Consider the following 24,276-nt stretch of genomic DNA (forward strand, 5'->3'; position numbering starts at 1 on the left):
AGCCACACTGGGACTGCCAGGGGGTGAAGAGGTGGGTTGTTTTGGATACAGACATGAGTGGCACCTTGAGGTGCTGCAATCACCCCTGGCTTTGCACCCAGGCAGGGATCCCATGCAAGGAAGGCTTGGATTTGACCTGGGAATGTCTGGGAAAGAGAGGAGACCCAGCTGACTGCACCCAGGTCCAAACCAGACAAGGACCCTGACCTGAGCGTGGCCTGCATCTGGTGAGACAGTGCCAAGCCCGTGCCAGAGCATGTGCCACATCTAAGCACATCTTCCTCCAGGAGGAAAGATGAAGTGCTGCTCTGGGCCCCAGCTGCTGGAGTGGGTGTTACCCACCCATTATCACCACCCTTGTCTATCTCCACAAAAATTTGCCCCTTCCCCACTGCCAACACCAGCTTCCCAGGCATTAGTGTTCCTGCAAATCTGCATCCTCAGCTGAGGATGACTGAAGACTGGGGGAAGCTCAGAGTGTAAGGTAAGCTCCCAGGGGCCTTTCCAGGGACACACCAGCCTGAAAAAGCCCAGGAGAGCTCTCCTAGCCTGGCTGCAATTCTCCCATCCCTGCAGGAAAGCTGAGGCTTGCTCTCCAGGGACTTGCTCTGAGATTTGTATCCGTGCTGCCCTCAAGGGATCCCTCTGCCTTTATCCAGGAAAGTCCTGCTGCTGCTTCTCACATGTTCCTGATGCTCAGAAAGCATCCCACACCACACTGCTGATCCAATGAGCACTGGGAGGCGGTTGGAACTGTCGAAGCAGTTCATTAGGCAGCCTAAAAGGCAGAACATCTCAGCAAGGAAAAGCAGCCAGGAGCACAGCCTCTGGCAGGCAGGAGCTGGGAAACCTAATGGATGTTCACCAAGGAATACCTGTCCTCTCCTAGCAGCCATCGCCACAATTACACCCCTGGCTCCCTGCCAAACCTCCCTCCTGCTGCTTGACTCTGCAGGACAAAGCATTGGTCAGCACAGAGCTCATGGCCCTGGCACACAGGGACCTGTGCCAGCCACCTGTGTGTGGGGTAAGGACTAGCTTTGGGGACCAGTGTCCAACACTGACTCCTGTCTCCTCTGGCACTTCACACCTCAGCCAGGACAAAGGGGGTGCACTGAAGGCCAGTCCCATCCTGTTCTGTCACCAAGGATGGGCACGGCGGGGCCCGGATCCTTTCCTTACGATGCTCACAGTTTTCAGAGAGCTCCAATCAGCAAAGCTGGTGCTGGCCAGCACACGGCCTGCTCCTGCCTCCCAGCATGTGCCTGACAGCCCCAAGGGGCTGGGAGAGCCCAGCCCTGGCAGTCCCATGGCTCAGGATGCAGCACTTGGAGCTGGCAGCTTGTAAAAACACTGACCACACTCCTTTTTTAACCATGAAACCTCAGCCAGAGCTAATAATTCTTCTGTGCTCTCGCTCAGGCTCACCCTGATGTTACACACTGCAAAACTGCAGCACCACCCATTTTCTGAGTTTTTAGAGCAAGGTACCAAGGACTCCTTTAGACTGTGTGGTCCATGAAATGTCTACTCCTGCCCCTCCTTCCACCACAGCTTGCTCACCAACACTGTTGAGGGAGCATTAGTTTTTAAGGGATCAGTAATTACAAAGTCTTATGGGAACTGTGCGGAAAACTGCCATGTCCATGGGACCACACAAGCCCCCAGGGTCCCAGCAGCACATGAGCACACAGGTGGGTGGCCAGGCTGTTTAGGAACCTGCAGACTGGGATCTTCTGATCTTTCCAGTGGAGGTGATCCCAAAACCATTTAGCAGCTGAGCAGTCTTTTTAGCCTTCCTCTCCCACCCAGTCTTGTGCCTCCTTACCTTTCTGCTCACTAGTGTGTTGCTTCTGGCCCACAAACCCCTTTGTCTCCTCCCAGCCCATCTCTCTACACCCACCTGTAGTTCACAAAGGAGAGGAGTGTGGAGACCCAGACAAATATCCCAACATCACACCAGCCCAGTGTACCAGTACCACCATGCTCCCAGTAAGCACAGTGCATTTCCTTCTGTCTTCTCCATCTTTCATGCAGAAATCCCTGGGAGATGCACCTTGAAGGCTCTTTGGGACTTGTCCTGTACAGACTGGTTTGCTGGCTCCTTGCATGTACCCCAACCCTCTCCTCAGGCTGACTGAATCCCCTCCCTGCCTCAGAGGGGATGGAGGGAGCATGGGGGAAGCCTGAGGAGCAGAGCAGTGCCCCTGCCCTGACACAGCACAGCTCATCTCCACCCTGGGATGGCCACTCACTTCCCACAAAGCCAGTCCTAATTACAGCATGCCCTCACACACAGGAGACCATAGCCTCACCTCTGGGCCTCACCCCTTCCCCTGCCACTCGCTCTTGCCAGGATCCTGACACTAGCTCTGGCCAACACTGCTCCATTAGCTCATTCTGAAAGAGGCTTAATAGAAAATCTGGTCAATTATTTAGCAAGCAGACAAAGGAGGGATGATACTGCCTGAAAACAGCCAGTGTCTGTGGCGTGGATTCAGCCCAGCTCCTGGCTCAGCCTGGCAGATCCTGCCTCTCCTCTCCTCTCCTCTCCTCTCCTCTCCTCTCCTCTCCTCTCCTCTCCTCTCCTCTCCTCTCCTCTCCTCTCCTCTCCTCTCCTCTCCTCTCCTCTCCTCTCCTCTCCTCTCCTCTCCTCTCCTCTCCTCTCCTCTCCTCTCCTCTCCTCTCCTCTCCTCTCCTCTCCTCTCCTCTCCTCTCCTCTCCTCTCCTCTCCTCTCCTCTCCTCTCCTCCTCAGTCATTAAGGCTGGCAGAGGGAGCAAAGGGCCATCCCTGCCCTGGCCCTGCCAGCCCCAGGGCTGCCCAACAGCTCTCACACCCGAGGGCTGGGAGCAGCCACTCACCTCGAGCAGCACCAGCCCATCCTGCCTGACCCAGCATGGAAATGCACCTCTGCTCTCTCAAAAGCACAGCCTGCTCCATCCAGGCACTGATGGATCAACTGTCTTACCACAGCCTGGCCTGGGCAATGCTCCTTTTCCTTGTGCCTAATGGCTCTGCTTGATGCCAGCAGTCCACAGCAAGAGGACTCAATGCCTGGATGAGCATCCTGTGCTGGGAAAGGAGGAATCTCATTGCAGCCTGATAACATGACTGGATGAGTTGGCAGGGCCCTGGCTCTTACTTACCTCCCCACTGCAATGTCCTCATCCCATAAATGGGACTTCATCCCTTCACCACCATGAGCCCATTCCCTATGTCCCAGATGTTTGCAGAACCTTCCAACCTAGTGCTGGGTTAGAGGCAACCAGAAAAAACACAGCCAAGCCAAGGAAGTCACCAAAGGTCCTGTCCCTGTCCTTATTCTCTGGGGTACAACCTCCTCACAGCGAACCAGTCAGGGCCACCCTGCCCCTGGTAATTCCCACAGGGACATTGCTATGTGCATATGTGGGTTGGAAAATCTCTCTGTTAATAATTTCTGTCAATCTGGGAGTTACCAAATGGGACCTGGAAGAGATTTCTACCAGCTTTCAACACTGCCCAGGCAGAGTTCTTCTGGGAAAGGACAAAAGCCTGTCCTATTATCCTGCTTGCTGCACGGAGAGAATGAAAAAGGAAAGCTGTCTACAGATGAGTTCACATAAAGGGTCTGCTCTGGAGAGCCTGGTTACATACAGAACCCTTTAAATCACTTCAGTCGTGGCAATCATCTCCTATGAGAATGTAAAGACCTGAGGAAGATTTGAATTCTCCTGTTCCATTCCTCTTACTCCTGCACCTGGAGAAAGATGCTTCCCATTGCTGTGCTCTGGGCCAGCCATCATTGACATGCACCATTTCCCTGGGTTTTGGGTGATTGTTACCCCAGCTGCACCTCTCAGCTGAGCCCTTGAGGAATACAAAGGCAGCAGAAAAGCCTCAGTTTTTTGGTTTTCTCCACCCCATCTTGGTTTGCCATTTACCACGTGGCTGCACAGAGCAGAACTGCTCTGTAAGTGGGGTGCAACACCCAGTCTTCAATTCAGAGTGCTGCCAAGAGTGTGGGGGCTCAGTTCTCCCTTCCCCATGACATTCTGCCTTTGATCTCTGCCTGGTCTCTGCTTCCCCTCTGCTCAAGCAGCAGCAGAGGGTCTCCAAGCCACCTGCCTCAGTTCTTTTGTCTTGACTCACCTGAGTGGCTCCCCTGCAACATCTGCTTGCCTTTTATAGATCACTGATGTATCAAACCTCAGGTTTAGTGCATGGCTTTGCAAAATCACACAGAAGAATTTTGCTTTATGGATATTTTTCCCTGGACCTCCTCCTGTTCCACCTTCTGCTTCTCCTGCTTGTTAGATCCACCTTAAGGACACGATGCTTTTCACGCATCATTCCACTATTTTGCATTTATTTCTCCTTTCCAGTGCTCAGGGAAAAGACTACAAAGTCCTTGAACATCAGAGACTTGCCAGTTCCTCGAGTACAGTGTCCCTGGTTTGTGATAGTGCAGCCCAAGGCACGAAGGATGCTGTTGGCACACAGGGGACAGTGCCACTTGGTGATGACACCGGCTGATTGGAATTCACAAACCCAAAGCACAACAGGCTTTTTGGGGAAAGGACAGAGTGTGGAAGCTTTCTGTCTCTCCAGGACTCCCTGCAGGCTAGGAAGGATATGACTGATATCCCCTACCATCTTCCCAGTGCTCTTTGGAGTTTGATAAACTGGTGGACAACCCTTCTCCTTCCTCATTTTGACCTGACAAGTGACCTGACAGATGTTCAAGGGAGAGACAGTCAGGGAAGGACTTCTCATCCTGGCATGCAGGAAATTGTTTTATCGCCTCCCCCTTCCCTTCAGAAAGAAGTGTCTAGTTGTGGCAACAAATTCGTGACATTTGCCCTTTCCATGGAGCAAGGTTCTGAGGGCAAGCAAAATCCACCTCTGTTCACAGCCCAGAAAGGCCACTGATCAATGAGCTTGTGCCCAGGTTTTGCCACTGTCACACTTGGGGCTGTGTGACTGGTGCAGCAGCCATGAGAGGCAGGTTATAATTAGATATATTTGTGTAGATCTTTGAGTCCTTGAGAGAAGCTGAAAGACTGGCTGCAGGGCTGAGTTGCTTGGCCAGATGGGACTCTGCTCTCTGCAAAGCCAGACACTATTGTGTTCTCCAAACATGAAAACAAGCAGGATGTACAGCACAGACAGAAGAGCTCCATTTCCTACAGCAGCCTACAGCAAACAAGTGACAAGGCAAGACACCTGCAAATGACACTGGGAGACAGCAAAGGCAGGGCTGCAGAGTGTCTGTGCAAGTCTATTTGCAGGACTCAGTACAAACAGACACAGACATAAATGATCAGGTCAGCTGTGGCTTTGCCCAGCCACAACACTCCCCTAGTGCTGCCTCTCTGAATAACTGGCCACCGTTAAAATCAGCATCACCCAAGTGCCCGGAGAAGACTTGTCTCACCTTTTTGGCACACATATGGGCAGCCAGACAAATAGCTCTGCACACATTGTGATGCCCTCCTAAGAGGTGTCCAGGGTGAAGGAGCTCCAATGAGCTCCCTTCCAGCCATCACTGTGTGCTGCAGCACTTGGTTGTGTCACCACATCAGCACAGCTGCATCACACGCAGCACCCACAACTTTCAGCAGCAGTTGTCCTGTCACAGTGCAAGACCCCATCCCAAGGAGGAAGGTGCACATGTGCTGTCAGTACAGCATTTCACAGCCATCTCTTACAAGGGTTTTCCATCACAGCCACCTCTCACAAAGGTTTTCCACCACAACAGGAAGGGGCTTTGCACCCAGCAGTAGCACTGGGATGTAGCTGCTACAGGAATGTGGCTCTTTGGGTTCTGCCTGCTCCACACTCATTAGCTTCACCTCACTTTAGTCTCCACACCCCATGCTGCTCCTGCAACACCTCCCATGGCCCCAGTGCAGCACCCAGAGCAGTGCCACAGAGACCCCGTGCTTTGGAAGGCAAAAGTCACTCACCCCTGAGCATCAGTGTCCACCAGCAGCCGGACCAGTATCCCTGTCACAGCCACAAGGATTGGGTAATGGTCCACACTCTCCAGCCCTGTGGAAGCAAAAAGAAAAGTAAGAGCTTCTGCCACTGTTGACAGGCAGAGCAGGGCAGGTCTGAGCTCTGATCCCATCCAGTTCTGCACTAATGCTCAGTGCAGTCTCTCTTCCTTCCCAAGGGCATGCTCCCAGCATGTTTTCCAAGGAGAGAGACAGTGGGCTCACCTGGCAGACGGAGGTTGACCACTCTGTCAAACAAGTTCCTTTCAGCTGTCACACGGTTCAGCACCTGGTTCAAGAGCTGTGTAGGGAAAAGCAGAGAGAGTTTGTATTTTCTGGATGGGCCTTCCTGTGAGCAGCATCCGAAGAGCTTTGGGGCAGCATGTCCTTATAGTTTGGACTCAGTGCCTGAGAGCTGGTGGGTGCACAGAGGGAGGCTCACAGCACACACCCAGCTTGGCCCTGGCATGGAAGGAGTGGTAACACATCACAGTGGTTGTACCAGACCAAAACCTCCCAGGAAAGTATCAGTCTGAGGTCAAGACACTTGAATGTCAGCACCTTCTACCTAAATCTGAATTCCTACCTGCAGAAACCAAGCTACTTCTACAGATAAAAGCTTCTGGCAAGCAGAAGCTGTAGTGCCCAGGACAGCCAGAGTCTGTGAAGAGTGAGCTGGCAGCCATGGACAAAAGCAGTGTCAACAGTCCAGGTCCTGCCCTACCTGTAGCTGGCAGCAGGATGGACCTACCAGCTCTGAAGCATGGAATGAGTACAGAGAGCAATCTGCAGAGACGGAATCAACTGTGATGACACTTAATTAGCCACCATTAGCTCTCACCCAAACCCCCAGTGGGAGGACGAGGGACTGCTCCAGGATTGACACAACTGCTGCAAGCTGAGCACCATCTCTCAAATGCAGCATCCCTCTTCTGCTGCCCCAGTGCACAACAGCAGAACATTGCACCCCTCTGTGGGCCTGGTCAGTGGTGGGGCACAGCTTCACAACAGCACCAGGAGGAAGCTGCAGCACTCCACTCTCTGCTGCACATTCCCCAGCTTGCCTAGACCACCTGCTAAGGGCCCCTCACTTCCCCCTCACTCAGCTGAGCACTGCCCCCATGATTATGGTACCAGACCCTGCTACTTCTTGCTTTGTTTCATCTGCTCAGAGTTCTATCAACCTTTGGGGTACTGCTAAGGTACGTCTGACTGCTTCCCACCAATCCAGCTTGTACAAGGGCAGTCTACCCTCAGTGCTTTCCAGGATTGTTAATGCTTTAGAAAATAAACTAATTCACCGGAGGCTAATGGGTGTTGTGAGCTGGAATGGGGCTGTCTCACTCACTGTGGCAGAAAAGTGGAGACATTTGGTACCATATCCTAGGACTGAGGGATAAAGGACCAAGGTACTTGCCCAAACACTGGAGTGTGTGCCCTGTGAAACCAGCTACACTCTCCACAGCTCCTTACCCAGAAATACCACACCTTCTCTCCAGATTTCATGATACTGCTTGTCACAGGAGAATTCAGCATTTCCTGGCCCCTCATAAGGAAGATTTAAGCAGCTGTCACCCTCCCTCCCAAGAGAGGAAAAAATCAGCTGTGACCAGAGCAGTTGCAAAGTAGGGGAGCAGTTCATATACAAAGATTATAGGGAGCAACACTTGTTCTGCAGCAGCTCTAAGTACTCCAGCACTTGCAACAGGAGCCCCCAGTTCACCACACATCTGTAAGAGGGCAGAGGGGTCCCCGTGCCCCTGCAGATGCTGCTCCTTCACACAGGATGGTACCTGGGCAAGCCTCCGCAGCAGCAGCTCCGACGACGGGCGGTTCCAGTCGAGGAAGATCTCTGGTGCCAGAGTGACAGTCATTTCCAGCACCCTGAGCAGGCTCACTGACAGGTCAAAGCAGGTGGCACACACCTTCAGCTGGCGGCTGTCCACAAAGTTCCTTTCCAGGCGCTCTGCTGCCTGCTGGATCTGCCAGGCAATGCACACAGCTGGAAAAGGAGCCCCTTGCCAAAAGGAAGGCTGCAAGCCCCAGCCCAGTGAGTTGTGTCTTGAGCTTTTCTGTGTGCAGGACACAGCACCCATCGAGTGCTGCATCCCACAGCACCACAAGGGGTGCACACTCACCTCCTGAATCATGCCAATGAACTCAGAGAATGCCCAGTTCAGCTGGTTCAGGACGCTGTTGAGGAAGCTGGGGGCCAGGTCGCGGTCGCTGCGGAGCAGGTCTGCCATGTGCTGCTGCAGCAAGGTGGAGGGACACGGCTCTGAAACCACACAGGGACAGCTTCAGTCAGCTCCCAAGGCAGCCATGAGTGAGGGGCAAGGGCAGGCTGAGATGGGGAAATGTTGCCTTGTGCCTTACAGTAAGCAGAGATGGCAGGACACTGAGAGCTGGCACAAGGACTATTCTGAGCAGTGATTGTGCCTGTTGGGCCTCCCAGCACTTCCTCCCAGTGCCAGCCTGAATTAGCCAGGGAATAGCCCTCTGTGCTCACTGCTGCCCAAATGCACAGGAGCACTGCCCTGCAGCTCAGCATCCCTCTTGCTCAGCTCTGCAGAGGCCCATGGTCAGCTCAGCATTAATTGCTCCTGATACCAGTGTGGCAGCAGCTGCCCGGAGCAAGCACAGCCACCCTGGCCTCATGTGGCTGTCCCTGTCTGCCTGTGGCTGGGGAGGAAAGTAGCCAGTAAATCCCACTCCTGAGAGGCTTCTGTATGGAGCTGAGACAGGCTCTGTTCTTAGCAGGCTCAGGCAGAGCTGCCCACACTCCCCAGTGGTTTAGCCCAAGCACAGACACTTCCCCTTGGTTTTGTGGCATCTCATCTCTGGAACCTCCTCACTATCAAGATCAGAGATGAAGTCAGGACCAGCAGCTGGGAAGCACAGTCAGGGCTGTGTGGGACACCAACCCTCATGGATGGGCAAGGAAAAGAAGGGGGCACAAATGGGACAGATGCTTGCCACCAGCAGAAGGACCCACTGTCAGCAAGAGGCTCACAAAACATCCAGCACTACAAGGGAAGGGTATTGGAGCTCAGCCCAAAATTCGGGGCTTGAAAAGAGAAACCTGAGCAGATTTACCAGCTCTAGGGAAAAACCACAATCTAACTACATTTTTCTCTGCTAGAAGCTATAAGAAATAGCAGGTGAAAACCCTGGCAGCACCAGGACTGCCATGCCCGGAGGAACAAGCTGTGCTGTGACTGCAGAAGCTCTCTGGGGTTGCAGCCTACTTGAAGGGCCAGTGTGGGCAAAGCAAACACAGGACAACTTCCATCACATCCCTAGGGATCAAGAAGCAAGGCATAACTACAGGCAGATTGATAGCTAGGATTAGCAACGCCAGGGAGGGATAACAGGAGACCATCATCTGAAATGCAAACAGGACAAATTGTTCTGTGAATACCCACTAGCAAGTTATTATGGAGGACACTCACTGAACCACACAGTGCATAATCACCTCAAGCAGGCCAGTGCCCTGGCTTTGATCCTGCCTAAAAGCTCATTTTTGAGAGGGATTTAATCACAACAAATGTCTTTGATGTCCTACTCCCACCCACATGTACTTTCCCAGCCCTTGGCTACATGTGGCTCAGGGACTGGCCAAGATGTCCTTTTTACATATTTACTGGTCCTCTGGGGGTTTCTTGCCCAGTGTCCTCTGAAACTGTGTAAGCCTTTAGCATTAAACATGTCGCAGAGTAACATTCCACAGCTTAGCTTAGGGATTGGAGCTAGCTGTGATTCCAGCCCTTCATGACAATCTTTTAAATGGGATCAGCCCCAGCTAGTGCAGCTTCTCACACTGAAACTGTCCCATCTTTGTCCCTTTTGCCACCCCTCCCTGAAGCCTAACATCTCTCCCAAGTTTTCTTTGGAGTGGTGGAATCAGAAGCACATGCAGCATCCAAACCACGAGCGTGTGGCAGCTTTGCACAAAGGCATAATGTGGTTTTGCTTTTGTTCTGGTTTGCTTGCCTCGGAATTCCTGTTGTGTAATTTGTTTCTTGGATTGAACATCAAGCTGCTCTTCTGTGAAAGACTACAATAGGTTGGCAGCTCAAGGATAACCCTCAGGAACTGGTCCTGAGGCACAAGTGGAGAAGCCCAGGAGTCAGTGCTGGGGCACACCTTGTCTTCTCTGTCAGTGATGGATGAAGGGGCACAGCACACTCTTACTCCACCATCCTACGCTTGGTGATGCTGAATTCTATCCATGTTTCTCTCCCAATCATTCAGAGTTGAAAGGTCTTTTTGCAGAGTTAAGTTTTTAGTGCCTTTTTTTTCCCCAGCCTCCCTTCAACATGTAAAAACTGCTTTTTGTTAAAACTGCTGATGTATTAGTCCCATTCCAGTCCTCAAGTACCCAAACAGCTTTAGGCAGAGATCACTACTCCTCAAGGAAGAACTCTGCATGTTGTCCTGCTGGTCTGTTGCCAAAGCCTCTTTTACTAACACTGCAAGTCAGGACAGATAGGATGAACTGCCCAGCCAAAGTCTACCTCATTTGAAGGCAGCTTTGGTTTTTTGAAGGATGCTCCTATGCTTGTAATAACTTGCTTTATCCTGATCTTTAGCCAATGACTATTTCCTCACAGTCTTTTTTCAATGAGTGGTGTGATTCTGCAATTCTGGTTTCTTAAATGCTTTCCCTGGTGCTGGCAGACTGTGCCAGACTATAAGAGCATTAAAAACTGGTGCCTTTTGTCAAACCTCTCCACAGGTAAATAGGTTTATTGAAACAATTATTTCCTTGGCTTTTGTTGATCCCAAGAGGATTCTGCATCTAAAGATGCTGAGATCACTGCTACTCTTTGAAAGCAACATAAGGAACAAGCCCTGGAATACAGCACAAACAGCTTCATTCCTTGCACAAGTTCGCAGATGAGGTAATTATTATTGGTCCAAAGTCGCGGTGCTGTGTCCACCTTTATTTGCAATATGTTCACCTTTGCTGGGACATTCCCACCCACTGCAGTTACCACTGCCCTCCTGGGCAGTGCCACATCCCTTATGTGCCACTGCAGGCAGGGATGTCATTTCACAGGGAGCCTGTGGATACTCAGTGATGGGGAAACCTTCTTGATCCTGGCACCAGTAAGTGCTTCATCAATGCTTCAAAATTTGTACCTCCCTAATACAAAAGCCACTCAATCTTGGCTTAGCCTTTGTTATGACAGATAAACATCAGTCATTAGAACAGAAATTGGCAGTTTTTCAAGGCTAGAAATTTTGACCTCAATACATTTAATGCAGGCAACAGAGCGTGGAACCAAGGGGTTACAGATACATCCAGTGTTTCCACAACAGAAACTTCCCTGCAAAAATATAAACAAAAAAATAGAGGAAAAGAAAATCTAGGCAGGGCAAACAGTGAATTAAAACACAGAGTTCTTTAGGAAGGTGATAAGGGAGCCAGAAACCTCAGTGCTCCAGCAAGCACCTGGTTTAGAAGGCTCACTGAGAGCATGATAAAGCAAAGATATAAGTCAAAATATAAGAGGTAAAGTGAATTTAATCAAACATAGGCAATGGTAGGCAAAAGCAATGAGAAAAGGGGTAATAGGTGGAGAAGACATAAAAAACATCCTTGACTGACCATGGTAATGCAAACTCTTTTCAACTACAGGAAAAAAATATAGCAGAATTATTTAATAGAAATAGTAATGGCAGAAAGTCTCACAGTAGCAGAAGCCCACTATTAGAGAGAGTTAAAAATTAATAAAGCAGGCGAAGTGGAAGCCTTCAATAAGTGCTCCTACTAGACAATGGTAAAGAAGCAGGGTCATGTACTTTCATCACAGGAAGGTAATTATGTACTTTTATAGTTTGCTAATGACCCAGCAAGATTTATAACAGGGCTAATTGTGAGACCTCTTGGTCAGCAGCCCAAGGGGGTTTCTGGACACAGCAGCATTTACAGCAGAGCTTGAGCACAGAAGGGGAAAGCCCCAAATAGACCAGATTCAGAAACAAAGCAGCTCCACCCAACATTAATCTGAGTTTAGAAAGACTCCAGATGTATCTGTGAGTCCACATCAGTGTGCCTATTTGGAGATGCATTCAGAGAGGACCAAAGGGAAGGCTGCAGGGTGAGGCAGAAGAAAAGCAGGCAGCACTTGGGGGATGAGATATCCATAAGGTTGAGTGTGAGGCATAAGGATGGCCCAGGGCTCCTGGGATCCATGTGTGCCTCCAAAGCAAAGCCCTGGCAAACCAGCTAACGTGAGTTTTGGCTCCACGACCAGCACATCAGGGAAGGTTCCCACCTGTATGACACCAAAACCTCTGGGGCTGCTAAAAACATGGCAAGGGTGAACACCCCACAGGACTCACAGAAAAGCAAAACCCCTTCCTGAATAAGACAGAGGCCACATGTTTTTCACCACTGAAAAGGAACAAGAAATGAGTTTACCCTGGTACACAAGTGCTTCTGAAGAATAAAATATTGTAAAACACAGAAAGGCAGGGCAGCAGCAGTGGAAGACAGAAGGTGAGGTTAGGTAGGGGAAATGGTTTCAAACTGAGAAAGAGCAGGTTGATATTAGATATCAGGAAAAAGTCTTTACTGTGAGGGTGGTGAGGCTCTGGCACAGGTTGCCCAGAGAAGTTATGGACACCCCATCCCTGGAAGTGTGCAAAGCCAGGTTGGACGGGGCATGGAATAACCTGGTCTAGTGGAAAGTGTCCCTGCTCACAGCAGGGGGTTGGAACGAGAATGAGCTTTAAGGTTCCTTCCAACCCAAACCATTCTATGACTCCCATCAGGAACCATAAGATTTGGATTTATTTCTGAGGGACAGCAATCACCACCAGAAGGGCTTGGACAGTTCAACCAGTTGATGCTTTTGGTGCTGTCAGATCAAGGTGGGATCTCCTCCTGAAAGCCCTCTTCAGCTTAGGCAATTTGCTGGACTTGGGAAGGGGACATGGGTGGACTCTGGCCTGTATTGCATAACATCTCAGCTCAATGATCTCATGGTCCCACCTATCCTCCCTCCAGCTGATGGGTGTGTGGGCAGAAGGCCTGGGGCAGAGCAGCCCTGTGATACAACCTGAAGCCACTCTGCTCTTGCTTTTCCAAACCAGGCTGGGCCCAGCTTGGCATGGAGGCACTGCTGCTGCTCCCACTGTGTGTGCCAGGACAGCACCTGGCCTTGCCTACAAGTCATGGTGAAAACAAAACAAATCCCTGCAGCAGCCACTGAGCACAACTACCCCAGCTCTGAACACAGCCTCGTCTGCTCTCAGGAGCCAAACTGAGGCAGAGCTCTGCTTGCATGACAGCTGCTCAGTGCCATAACTCTGGGAACAAGCAGGGACACAGATGGCCTTTCTGACCCTCTGTCCCCTCAGGCTAAGCCAGGCAGAACCCACTGCTCACCTTTGGCAAAGAGTGAGCAGAAGGAACACAGGCAAAGGGCAGTGGAGAGGACCAGGTAGTCTGTGCTCTGGGTATTTCATGGATGTTGTGAGGCAGCATGAGCAAACCTTCCCCACCTCTGCAGTCTTCCAAGGAAGCATCCCAAAAGCAGGGCAAGGCTGGAGCACCAAAGAGGAGGCATTTGCCCACACTCCCTTCAGACTGGCCTGCAGCAGCAGACCCAGACAAACAGGGATTTCCTTAGCTCAGCAGTTTGTCCCATTGACTCTGCCAGTGCTCAAATTGTAACAAGGTGAAGACTGATGGGTGTGAAAGGGAGGGGAGGTCATCACCTCCTCCTCCTTTCCTGGGCAGCATCTCAAGGACACCTCTGAGTCCCCTGTCCCTCTTCAATTAAATCAGCACTTATTATTGATTCGGTTGAGCCTTAAAATAGCTCTCCCAAGAGTAAGTCCCCAGTAGGCAGCATGGCCCACTCTGGGCTCAGGCTCAGACTGTGTGGAGCCAAACAATGTGTGGAGCAAGGCCTCAACAGCTGAGGAACTCTGCTGCTGCCCCAGAGCTTCCCAGGATGGGTTGAGCTCAGTTACCACCCCACAGGACTGGTAACAGCCACTTGGTGGCTTGGCTGTGCAGTAGGAGAGTGAGGGGACAGCCATGAGATCCCTCCTCCATGTGTGCCAGGGCTTCTCCATCAGCTCCAAGGATGAGAGGAACCCCTCCAGTAGGGCTCTGATCCCAGAGATAGGTAATCTTGGTAAAACAGGTGCAAGAGCAGGTCCATGATGCAGCCTCAGAGACTGACACATGGGAACAGCCCCACTGGCTTCTCCCAGGGATGGAACTGAGGAAAACAACCACTTGTGAAGCTCTCTGCCTACAAAGAAGGGGCTGTCTAGGCAGAAGAGGGGAAGCAGGGAGCTCTCTAAAGCTACTCCACCAGACAAGAGGTCACACAACAAACTTACTCTGGAAACTAGCAACAGAGAGATCTCCTGGGCACCACAGGCAGGAGAGAGAAAAGAGAACAAGAATGCTGTTAGAAGAGACAGGCAGCTCCCTGAACAGGGCTCAGCATACACCTCCTTCTGTGTCCCAACCCTGTGTAGCTCTCCAGGAACAAAGTCTGGCACAAAGCCTTTTCCACAGCAGAGGGGGATCAGGAATGTATCCACACAAGCCCAGAACCTGTGCGGGTAAAGCTGGGGACAGGCTCTTCACCTCAAGAAAGGCAACTTCTTCCCAGTGACAGTGCTGAGGGTCAAACTGCAGGGCCAAAGGCAGGACATGCTCTGCCAGGCTCTGAGAGATGCCAAGACAAAATACTCCATAATTGCAAACTTACACAGTGCCTCATCTCCTTGGGCACCTGCTGCTTGGCAAACAACCTCTTCCCCACAGCAGCTGTTCACTGTGCACATCACAGAGCTTTATCCCAGGCTAAAACTCTGGTAAGGATGCAGTTCTGGACCTCTCTCCTCTCCTCTGGAGGGCAGAACCATTACTTATGATTGATCTAACTCACCATTTGGCATGCCTGAATCACCAGTACAGAGGCTGGGAATGACAAGGTTGTAAAAACCAGGCCTGGATATTTGGCCAGGAAAACCCTACTTTGGCAGCTATCCCAACAGCTGGCCTGGCCCATAGGGACAACTGCTAAGGGAGAGGCTGGTCCTCCCTCAGCATCCATCACAGCCCTGAATGCCCACCCCTGCCCCACTCACTCTGCAGGCTGGGGAGACTGGCATCCTCAGGCTTGGTTTTCAGCAGGTGTGGGAGCCGTGTGTATCTGTACCCAAAGCCACAGCCCTAGCAAAAGAGGTAAGGAAAGATCTTAGAGGCTGAAAAACAGTTTTGCAACTACTGGGAAGTGAAATGTTCAGTGTCCCAGCAGTCCCAGGTCCTGAGAGGGACAGGGATGCAGGATGCTCACCCGCCACAGCCTGACGAGGATCCAGTTGGTCTGTGCCCAGGGTCGCTGCTCGTAGGGAGCCAGCAGGTTCTTCATCATGGAGATCCGCCTGCCAGACAGGGACACGGGTCAGCCCACAGGGTTTGGGAACAGGAGACTAAACAGGACACACAGTAGAACCCATGGAGATGGGGCAGAGCAAAGCCACTGGTAAAAGGGTGACAGAAGGCTCCCAAATCAACTCCACCACCCTGCTGGCAACTCACGGACCCTCAGTGGTGCTTGGCAGCCCTCCTGCTCACTCACCCAGCCCTGCCACCACCCTAGCCCTGCCCCATCTCCCCAGGAACAGGCAGGGCAGCACTTACTGCTCTTCTGGGATCCTCTCTACAGCACTCAGCGAGTGGGGGTAGCAGACGTAGCTGGCCAACGCCTGCATCAGGGAGTCCCGGATGTCTGAGGAGGAATGAGAAGGGACTAGGCCAGGCACCCAAGGACACACAGCACACCAGGGAGCACCTGAATGCCAGGGGCTGGGAGGGACTGGCCCTCATGTAGAGGCATATTGTCCCTGCTGACATGGACAGCATGCTTAGGCTCAAGCAGCTAAGAAATAAATATGAGTCCTGCTCTCAAAAGGGTGTCCTAGGTCATGTATCTACCCTGCAATAAGCAGGATAAGGACAGTGCCCAGCCTCCTTTTGAATGTGGAGGCATAAGCACTCAGCAGATTCAGCAGACAGATCCCAGCAGAAGTCTGGTGAGCCACTGGCAGTGGCACTGGCCAGACCTGTGACATTATCACCCCAAAAGCAGAGAATGCAGCCTTACCTGTGCCCACAATCCTCGAATCAGCAAAATGCTTGGCCAGGATGGCAGCGAGGCGCATAAGGGTCTCTTCATAGCCTGCAAGAGAAGGAGGGAGCAGGGTCATGGCAACAGCCTGAGCGGCAGCCCTGTGGTCCCATGGCTCCCATGGACATGGCACAGCCCATGGAATGAATTTCTGCTATAGCTAACTGCAGCTTAGTTGTGTGTCTAGTTGTCAAAACAGAGAGCTGGGAAAACACATTCACCTCCAGGAGAGCTGCTCACCTCAGTCTGCAGAGTCTGAAACAGTTATTCAGGGAAAGACAAAACCATGCAATCAAGTTGGATGGCAAGGGAGAAGTGCCTGGTGCAGAAGACGCTGAGCAACACAAAGAACACCCTAAGTCTATGCAGAAAAGCCATATCCAGCCCGCATGCGCTGTAGAAATGTCCTACTGCTCAAGTCTGCTCTTGCCCAAACAAGAGCACTTCAGCTATGTCCTGTTGGTGGGAATAGAAGCTTTTCTTATCTTCATGGACTCTGGAAAGCAAAGTCTAGAACTATTAGAACTATCTTAGAATATTAGAACCTAGAACTATTTTACCTCTTAGAGCTAAGAGCTCAGCAAGGTCATTCAGTCAGAAAATCACAGAATGCGCACAGAAAGAATCTACCTAAACACAGACTCTTGGCATCACGTGGGTGGTCATCTCCAGTGGAACATCTTCAAATCCCTGGGGATTTCAAAAGCAGTCCCAATTTCTGCACTCATGGCACATCCTCTCCCAGAAGCCAGAAGGCCGTGGTAGAAATTAATGAGGCAATCACATCTTACAAGCCCATTCCTGATACCTCCTTGGAACCACAATCCATAGCTGCCAGTGATTTTCACTACAGCCAGCCCTGTGACAGCTTCAGACAAGGCATGGGCCCTCTACCTGAGCACAGTGACCATAGCTCACCACCTGCCCCACAGCTCAGACAAATACTGGTGCAGCACATCACAACCAGGAACGGACACAGAAAGGAAGATGCCCAACTACTGCTACACCATAAGGGCATGGATTGCTTTAAATTTCATCAGGCCAGAATCAGGAAGCTGCCCCCACCCCCTCACCTGGAAGCTCCTCCATGCTGTTGACAGGGCTGAAGTAGTTCTTGAGTGCACTGTAGCTGTTCATAGCCACGCTGAGGTAGAATTCTGGCATGAAAGCGAAAAGGGAGCCCGTCCTGTCGCCGTGCTCGATGGTGCGGATGCACACGCGCAGCAACCAGTAGATATCCAGCATCTTCTCCTGCCCAGAAAGAACACAATTCCCAGTCAGCTGACAGCTTCTCTTGGGGAAAACACCCACCAGCATCACACTCAGACCTCAGAAACATCCCCATATTGGAGATCTTGCTCAGACATCTTACTGCTCTCAGTTCAGTAACCAGATCTGTGCCATTTGGTCTTTCCATAAAACCACACAAGTGGCAGCTGGAAGAAACAATCAGAGATCTCTACACCAACCTTAAGCTCAGAGCATGACTCTCACCAAAGTGATGGTTTTGTCTCAGCATGCCTTGAGACCCTCCAAGCACTACTCCTTACCAAGGCATATACAACCACACAGGCTTGGCAAACAAGCATGTGAGTTTTGATTCCAAGGACACTGCTGAAGGAAAGCAGGCACTGGCACTTTCCAGAAAGCTGCTAGAAAGAAAACTGGCCTACTGTTAGGATTAAATGGGAGCAGGCTGAAAGCTCACAGATCTTTGCAATAGGCAGCCACAGCCCTTCAGGTTCTGTGCCAGTCATTCAACCAGATTTACAGTCTTGAGGAACATCAACCTCCTGTCACTCTAAACAAAAATCAGAGGGTCCTAAATTAAAAACAGGAAATTTAAGGTCATCTATGTAACTTCAAGCTATAAAAATGGGCGCCACCAAAGCCATAAAAAGAGGAAATATTATTTCATATCATGCAATGCCAAGAAATAGCATAAGCAATAGCTACTTGCATAAAAATAGATGGAGAAGGATTACACTTCTAATTTAAGAAAAAATTAAAATAAGAGATGCAGATAAGGCACTTCATTTTCTTAATGGCTTTTCTAAAGTATGTTGTTACCACCTTTGGGAGGTTTTCACGGGTTTAATCTGTAAATTAGGCTGAACTAGTGCAAATCAACTAAGCTGACTAATAGACATCTTTTTCTCAACACTGACCCACATCTCAGCCAAATTGTTACTTTCAAGATAAAAAGCAACATTAAGGTTTAAAAGGCTGCTTTGGCTTTATTAAGGTTGGAAAAGCTGCATTTGACTTTACAACTTGAAAACCTCAAACATCATTTCAGGCATTGCCAAGCTAGAAGAAAGCCTACAACAAGAGGATACAAAGATGTGATTAGCCAGTGAGACAGATAAATACAGTGTTGTAATAAAATAAGCTGTAATTCCCATGAGGATGTTTTGAAGGCAGAATTATGTGCTTTAAAACTTCAAGTGTTTTCAAGCAGCAGCACTCCCTTTTGTCTAACTTTGAATCCCCCAGAATAAACCAGCGGCTAATTCCCTCAAGGAAGGAGCAGCCTGTGCTGTGCTCTGACACCTCAGCACAGAACAGGACTTGGCCCCTAGACAGAACTAGGCTCTTTCTCTCTAAGAGCAGCAGCTGTGATCACCCAGATAAGATCCTCCAGTGCACTCAATTCCCAGAGACGCTGGAGCTGCTGGATGGATGCCTCCATTGGGAAAGAGCAGAGTCTTGATATGATGGAAATGGAGCCCTGAAGCCACAGTGCAGCCACATTCTGCAAGCTCACTGGGCTCCTGGGGCACATTCCTGCTCTCCCTGCAGGCCATGCAGGCCAGGATAGCAGCACAAGCCAAAGACAGGGGAGGCTGTAACCTTCACTCCCAGATGCTGCAGATTCATCAGGAAAGGTGACACTGCAATCCTGGTTTAATATGACAGTGGATCATCTAGAGACATGACTAGTGTTCCTGCATGGACCAGAAGAGTGATACCTGCAGCGCACCCTGGTGATGCCACTCAGCCTTTCCAGAAGAGTCTGGGAGGAAAGGATTATTTTCTGGCAAGCACAGGCTATGCTAATGCAGCTGGAGAGCTTCAGCCTTGCAATAGTGCTCGGGAGGGAAGGAGGGGATGAGCAAAGAGCTCGTAAGTCAGCATCAGCCACTGCAGCTCTGCCAGATATATTCATAAGGACTCTTCTTCCCTTCCCTGTTTACTTGCTGGGACACAAAAAAACCACAAAGAGAGGGCAAGGCAATGGAAGTCGGAAAAAATCAGCAAAACTGCTTGTGAGAAAACAGACCAGAGCTTTTGTCCTGGAAAATGGTGAATTTGGAAGAAAAGGGACAACCTGTGCAAATATCCACTGCATTAGTAAATGTGGAATACACTCTCTGCATGGGATGCAAGTGAAGAAAGGGAGAAGACCTGAACAAGAACCCCTTGACTTGGATCCCACAGATTCCAGGAAGAGCTGCAGTAGTGAGATCCCCCTGTGACACAGCACAGCTCAGGGAAAGGGCTCACAGCAGCCTCTATCCTCTCATATGTCTCGAGAGCTGAATCTCCCTTTGATCTGCACCCTTTTGTCTGCAGTGCCCCAAGGGAAAGCCTACAGCACCATGCACAGCTCAGACTGGGCTGATCACTGTGGGACACTGGGGGACAGGAGAGGGGCCAAGCTTAGAAAGGAGTCTCCGATACACAACAAGGGAAAAAGCAGCCCCAGAGATCATTGACACTGCTTCCACACCAGGAAAATGACACCTGATATGTGGTATATGTGAGCCAAGCAGCAGAGATACAGAGGCTCACTGGTCTCCTTTCAGCTGCTCATGTTCTGCTCCTGCCCACCTTTGAATAAATGGTGACATTTATCCAAGCGAGGCGCCGGCTCAGGTGGTTGAGCTTCTCAGAGAAGACCTTTTGGCTCTTCAGCAGCTCCTCATGGATGTCTCTCCTCTGAAAAGAGTGCAGAGATGTGAGGACAGATGTCACTGCCATTTATAGTATTCTTCTTCAGTGCTGGACAAACACTGCAAAAGCATATACACCTCGGGGCTAGGGAGTACTGGCAGGGGGGGAAGGGGTCAGCAGCCTTTCTGTGGAGAGAATGGGAATCAGTGCTATACAAAGCACTTATCAGTCTCAGCTGAACCCCACAAGGCCTGATGCAGATGGTGGTACAGTTGGGCAGCAGCACTTTACCTCAGATACTGAGGCTCTGCCGGAGAAGGAAGCTGGGAATCCAGAGACACTTACCTTCTTTGGGCAGCGGCTGATTTTTTCCTCTGTGTCTTTCAGTGCCATGGCATATTCATTCACATCATCTGACACACCAACCATCTGAAAAGCAGCAGGTTTCAACAATAAATAAGGGTTTTTTTCTCCTAAACATACAAGCATGCAGCCAGAACCCCCATGGGGGCTGGCAGAAGGACAGGGCACACACAGGCATTAAATAAGCAGAAAACAGAGTTGGTGTAGAAGCACGGATGTTGGAGGAATGGATTCCTGTACCACTTACCTTCCCAAGCTGCTGGTGGACACTGAGGTTGTACATCATCACTATCCCATCCAGGACTTCCAGGAGGGAGTTCTCAGTGATGGGCTGGTCTGGCTCTTCTGGGGGTCTGCCCAGTGAGAGACCCTCGTTTCCATGGGTGCCTTCAACTGCAATGCATTCCCAAGACAGGAAAGAGATTCTTAGCAAGGCATTTTGGCACCTCAGCTTCTGCCTGCTCCTCTCTGAAGCCAAAGCCTTGCTGTGCCTATGTAACATGGACCTTTTTCCCAGCCCACGGGATTCACTAAATAACACACTACCACACTGTTCTCATCTTGCTGCCTGCATCAGGCTGACCTGTCAGATCTGTTCAGACTGACCCAAGTCATGCAAATTCCACTTCCTCAAGCCCTGTACATGCTTCAGAGGCCTGCCTGGTCCAGCCAAACTGCAACAGTGCTGCTGCTGCTGGCTGGTCTGTCTTCAGAGCAAGTGTGGCTATAGCTGCCTTTGAACTGCCTTCCTGCAAAGTCTCACTGCATTTGAAGGAACCAAGGCAGCATGTCCTTACACACAGAAGGTGACAACATCACCAGTATGATGTTCAGGATGGCAAAGGGGTCTTTTGGGTGTCAGCATGCCCTGGCAATGGGAGGGGGCAATGCTGGCAGTAAGGAGATTGCATTCCTCTGGGGAGGTGGAAGATGCCATTCTGCCAGGAACCAGCTGGGCCATGCCAGCACACAGCAGTACTCACTGTCCTCCCTGGTGCGCTGCTCCACGCGCAGAGTGAGCACTTTGATCTTCTCCAGGGCACCCAGGGGCCGCCGCGGGTTCATCAGGCTCACAGCTGCCGTGCTCAGGAACCGGTTGGCCCGGCCCAGGGTGGGGGAGCTGAGCCAGGCAGGCCTGGCAAGAGCTCCTCCAATGGCCAGGGCAGCAGAGGGACGCTGGGACTAGAAGGAAATTAAGGGAGAAACAGTTCCAGCTGTGTTTGGCTGCCTGCTGTTCCTCCCTTGTCCCTGAAAGGATGTTGGTACAGATGCACAGTGGCCACTGGAAGATGAGCAGGCAGGGTAGCAAGCAGGTAAGGGCACAAACAGCAGCCCTGCACAGCAAGAAGCTGCTCTGTCTACAGTTGCCTGATCAACAAAGTCCCCATTGACTCTCATCCAAGTGCAGCTGTTTAGCTGGGTGTCCATGGACAGGTTACAGTCCTGGCCCAACCCTGCCTTGCTGTAAAGCAAAGCCTTTCTAGCCAGAGGCCAAACTTGCTGTTGCAGCACCAGGGCCCCCACAGATGAATAACACAACTCACCTGTGCTGCTGATGTTGCTGATTCCTCATCTTCATCAAGATCATCCATGGTCACTGCCTGCAGCTCTGCAGGGTCGATCAGGATGTTGGCTTTTGCAGCCAGGTCATCTGCACAGAGCACACCAAAGAAGCCATGACTGCAGGAGTCACTCTTCACTTACCATGAGGAAAGCTCATCCTCTTTCCTGTTTCTCAGCAGTAGAGAAGCAGCCAGAAAAGTTGGATGCTCTATCAGAACAAGCTCACCTGTCCCAAGCCTCCTTACACGGAACAGATCTGCCCTTAGGAAAAGAACAGAGACCAAGCAGCAGCAGATGCTGCCCTCCCAGGACCCATTTCTGCTCCTGGTCCTACCAGTTACAAATAGGATAACTGAGGAACCAGAAAACAACCACCACGACCAAACTGGACTAGTGCAGGAATGGCAACTCTCTGCCTGAGACCATCTTTGAAGCATCCAGCTCTTCAATGCTGTCCCATGATGTGTCCCTAAGTCACTAGGATTGAGACTCACACCCAGAGGAAGGCTATGCTGATGGCCACACTGTACAAAGCCTGAAGAATGTGTTCTTTAGTCCACAGCTCTGTCTTTAAAGCTGGCCAGGATACCTTAGTAAGAAACCAGAGATTACGTGGTTCTCAAGCTAAGTAATCTAATTTTGAACAGCCAGGGATTAACATGAGACAGAGAAAATGGCCCTCACCTTGCAAAAACAGTGGGGAAGGAGAAGAGACATCCAAGCCAAAGGCAAGAATCATATTAGCCAGAAACCAGAGACAAACCAAGTCCAAGGAAATGGTAAGGGGTTTCTAACCCTTGGAGGTTAGAAGGCTTTGGAATCCTAGTGCTGGAGGAGTGTGCTGCACACAAACACACAACTGCAGTATATACACAGGGCTGCTCCTCCCTGCCCAGAGAGGCATCAAATAAATCCTGGACATCCTTCACGCCCAGCAGAGTCCAGGTGATGGTCAGTGCTTTGACAGCTCCCAGTGCTTAGCTGTGGTCACCAAGAGGATATTCCCAGACTATCCCTTTCCTTCCAGCTGCCACATACCCAACTCAGGGATACAAACAGTAAACTGTTTACTTAAAGGATACTCTACCTAAAAGATGTGGTGTCTTCTTCAGAATAATTTGAATCTCATTAAAATTCAAGTCTCCTCTCCCTGAATTTAATCAAAATTCATTACCCACAGCTCCCTCTCTGGAATGTCTTGCATTAATTCCATCCAAGACCTGGATTCAGGTATTGGCAATCAGAGCACTTACCTTTCAGAGTCTTCTTAAGATGAGACAAAAGACCTCCAAGTCGCTGAAGGTCAAAATAATCCACCTTTCCATTATAGAAGAGCTGAGGAGGGACATAGGCCTCTGAAACAGAGGAGGAGATTTGGGATTTTCCACAAGTCCCATGCACAGGATCCACAAAGTCATGTAAAGGCTCCTAAAGCAGACCCCAGGACCCACATTTAGGACTAACATTTTGGGACAACTTTTGTTGTAATAAAAGCACAGGCCATTAAGGCAGATGTGATTTCCACAATGGAGCAACCAATGGCCATCAACAAGACTGCCAGCACTTCCTCCCTCTAGCCACAGTCACTGGGGTAAACTGGATTGTCAGAAAACTTGGCAGCTCTCCACCTGGCTACTCCAGCTCTGCCACTTAGTCCCACAGGGAGAGTAAGGCACTTTCTGAGTCTAGAGAAAAGATCAGCCTAAAGTAAGAAAAGGGAATGTCAATGGGGTCTAACGGTGGGAAAGCAACTGGCACTGATTTAGTTTCCCCTTAATTCCACAGTTTGGGAACTCCAAAATCAGAAAAATATCTTCAATGAAACTATGACTAAAGGATCACTGAGCTGCCCTTCCACAGACAGTCAATAGTGGACTTTGCTCCAGGACAGATGAAGGAATAGCAAACAGTACAGGTGTCCTTTTGCAAGTCTCAAATCTGGATGCGAAGTGGAATAGATCTGCACACAGATCTGGAACTTCCCAGGGTGATGGAAGGCTCAAGCACTTATTAGAGACATAAAACTTCCAACATCCTGGAAAGCACTGCCAAGAGGCAAACCTTGTCTTAGCCACAGAGAAGCCTGCAAAGCCTCTCCCCCAGGCCTCACCTTCACTGCTCAGAGCAGCTGGGGTCTTTGTTTTGTGGCCATCCCAGAAGTAGCGCAGGGCAGCGATGAGCCGGTGCAGGAAGCACACCATGTACTCTGGTGGGCACAACACAGCCAAGTTCTAGGGCAAGAATGAGAGTCCAGCATCAGGGCAGGTGTGAAGGTGCATCTCAGTCCAAAGGGCTACATGGAGCA

At 50.6% G+C, this 24,276-nt stretch overlaps 1 protein-coding gene across 3 annotated transcripts in view; it reads right to left on the minus strand.

The window, feature by feature from the left end:
* Nucleotides 1-24,276, minus strand: part of RNF123 (ring finger protein 123) — a 47,177-nt gene that overhangs the window by 6,526 nt on the left and 16,375 nt on the right. For all 3 annotated transcript variants that reach the window (XM_056501387.1, XM_056501386.1, XM_056501388.1), the window contains exons 20-35: nt 24,082-24,202; nt 23,225-23,326; nt 21,953-22,059; nt 21,392-21,590; nt 20,656-20,801; nt 20,391-20,474; nt 19,983-20,090; nt 17,222-17,399; nt 16,125-16,199; nt 15,662-15,749; nt 15,315-15,402; nt 15,106-15,190; nt 8,118-8,257; nt 7,773-7,961; nt 6,205-6,280; nt 5,950-6,034 (exon numbers count right to left, since the gene is read on the minus strand). In XM_056501387.1, the coding sequence (XP_056357362.1) occupies nt 5,950-6,034; nt 6,205-6,280; nt 7,773-7,961; nt 8,118-8,257; nt 15,106-15,190; nt 15,315-15,402; nt 15,662-15,749; nt 16,125-16,199; nt 17,222-17,399; nt 19,983-20,090; nt 20,391-20,474; nt 20,656-20,801; nt 21,392-21,590; nt 21,953-22,059; nt 23,225-23,326; nt 24,082-24,202 (1,871 nt within the window). The remainder of the gene's footprint in view (nt 1-5,949; nt 6,035-6,204; nt 6,281-7,772; nt 7,962-8,117; nt 8,258-15,105; nt 15,191-15,314; nt 15,403-15,661; nt 15,750-16,124; nt 16,200-17,221; nt 17,400-19,982; nt 20,091-20,390; nt 20,475-20,655; nt 20,802-21,391; nt 21,591-21,952; nt 22,060-23,224; nt 23,327-24,081; nt 24,203-24,276) is intronic.

The sequence above is a fragment of the Oenanthe melanoleuca genome, chromosome 12 (genome assembly GCF_029582105.1).
Source record: "Oenanthe melanoleuca isolate GR-GAL-2019-014 chromosome 12, OMel1.0, whole genome shotgun sequence".
NCBI classification, from domain to species: domain Eukaryota; kingdom Metazoa; phylum Chordata; class Aves; order Passeriformes; family Muscicapidae; genus Oenanthe; species Oenanthe melanoleuca.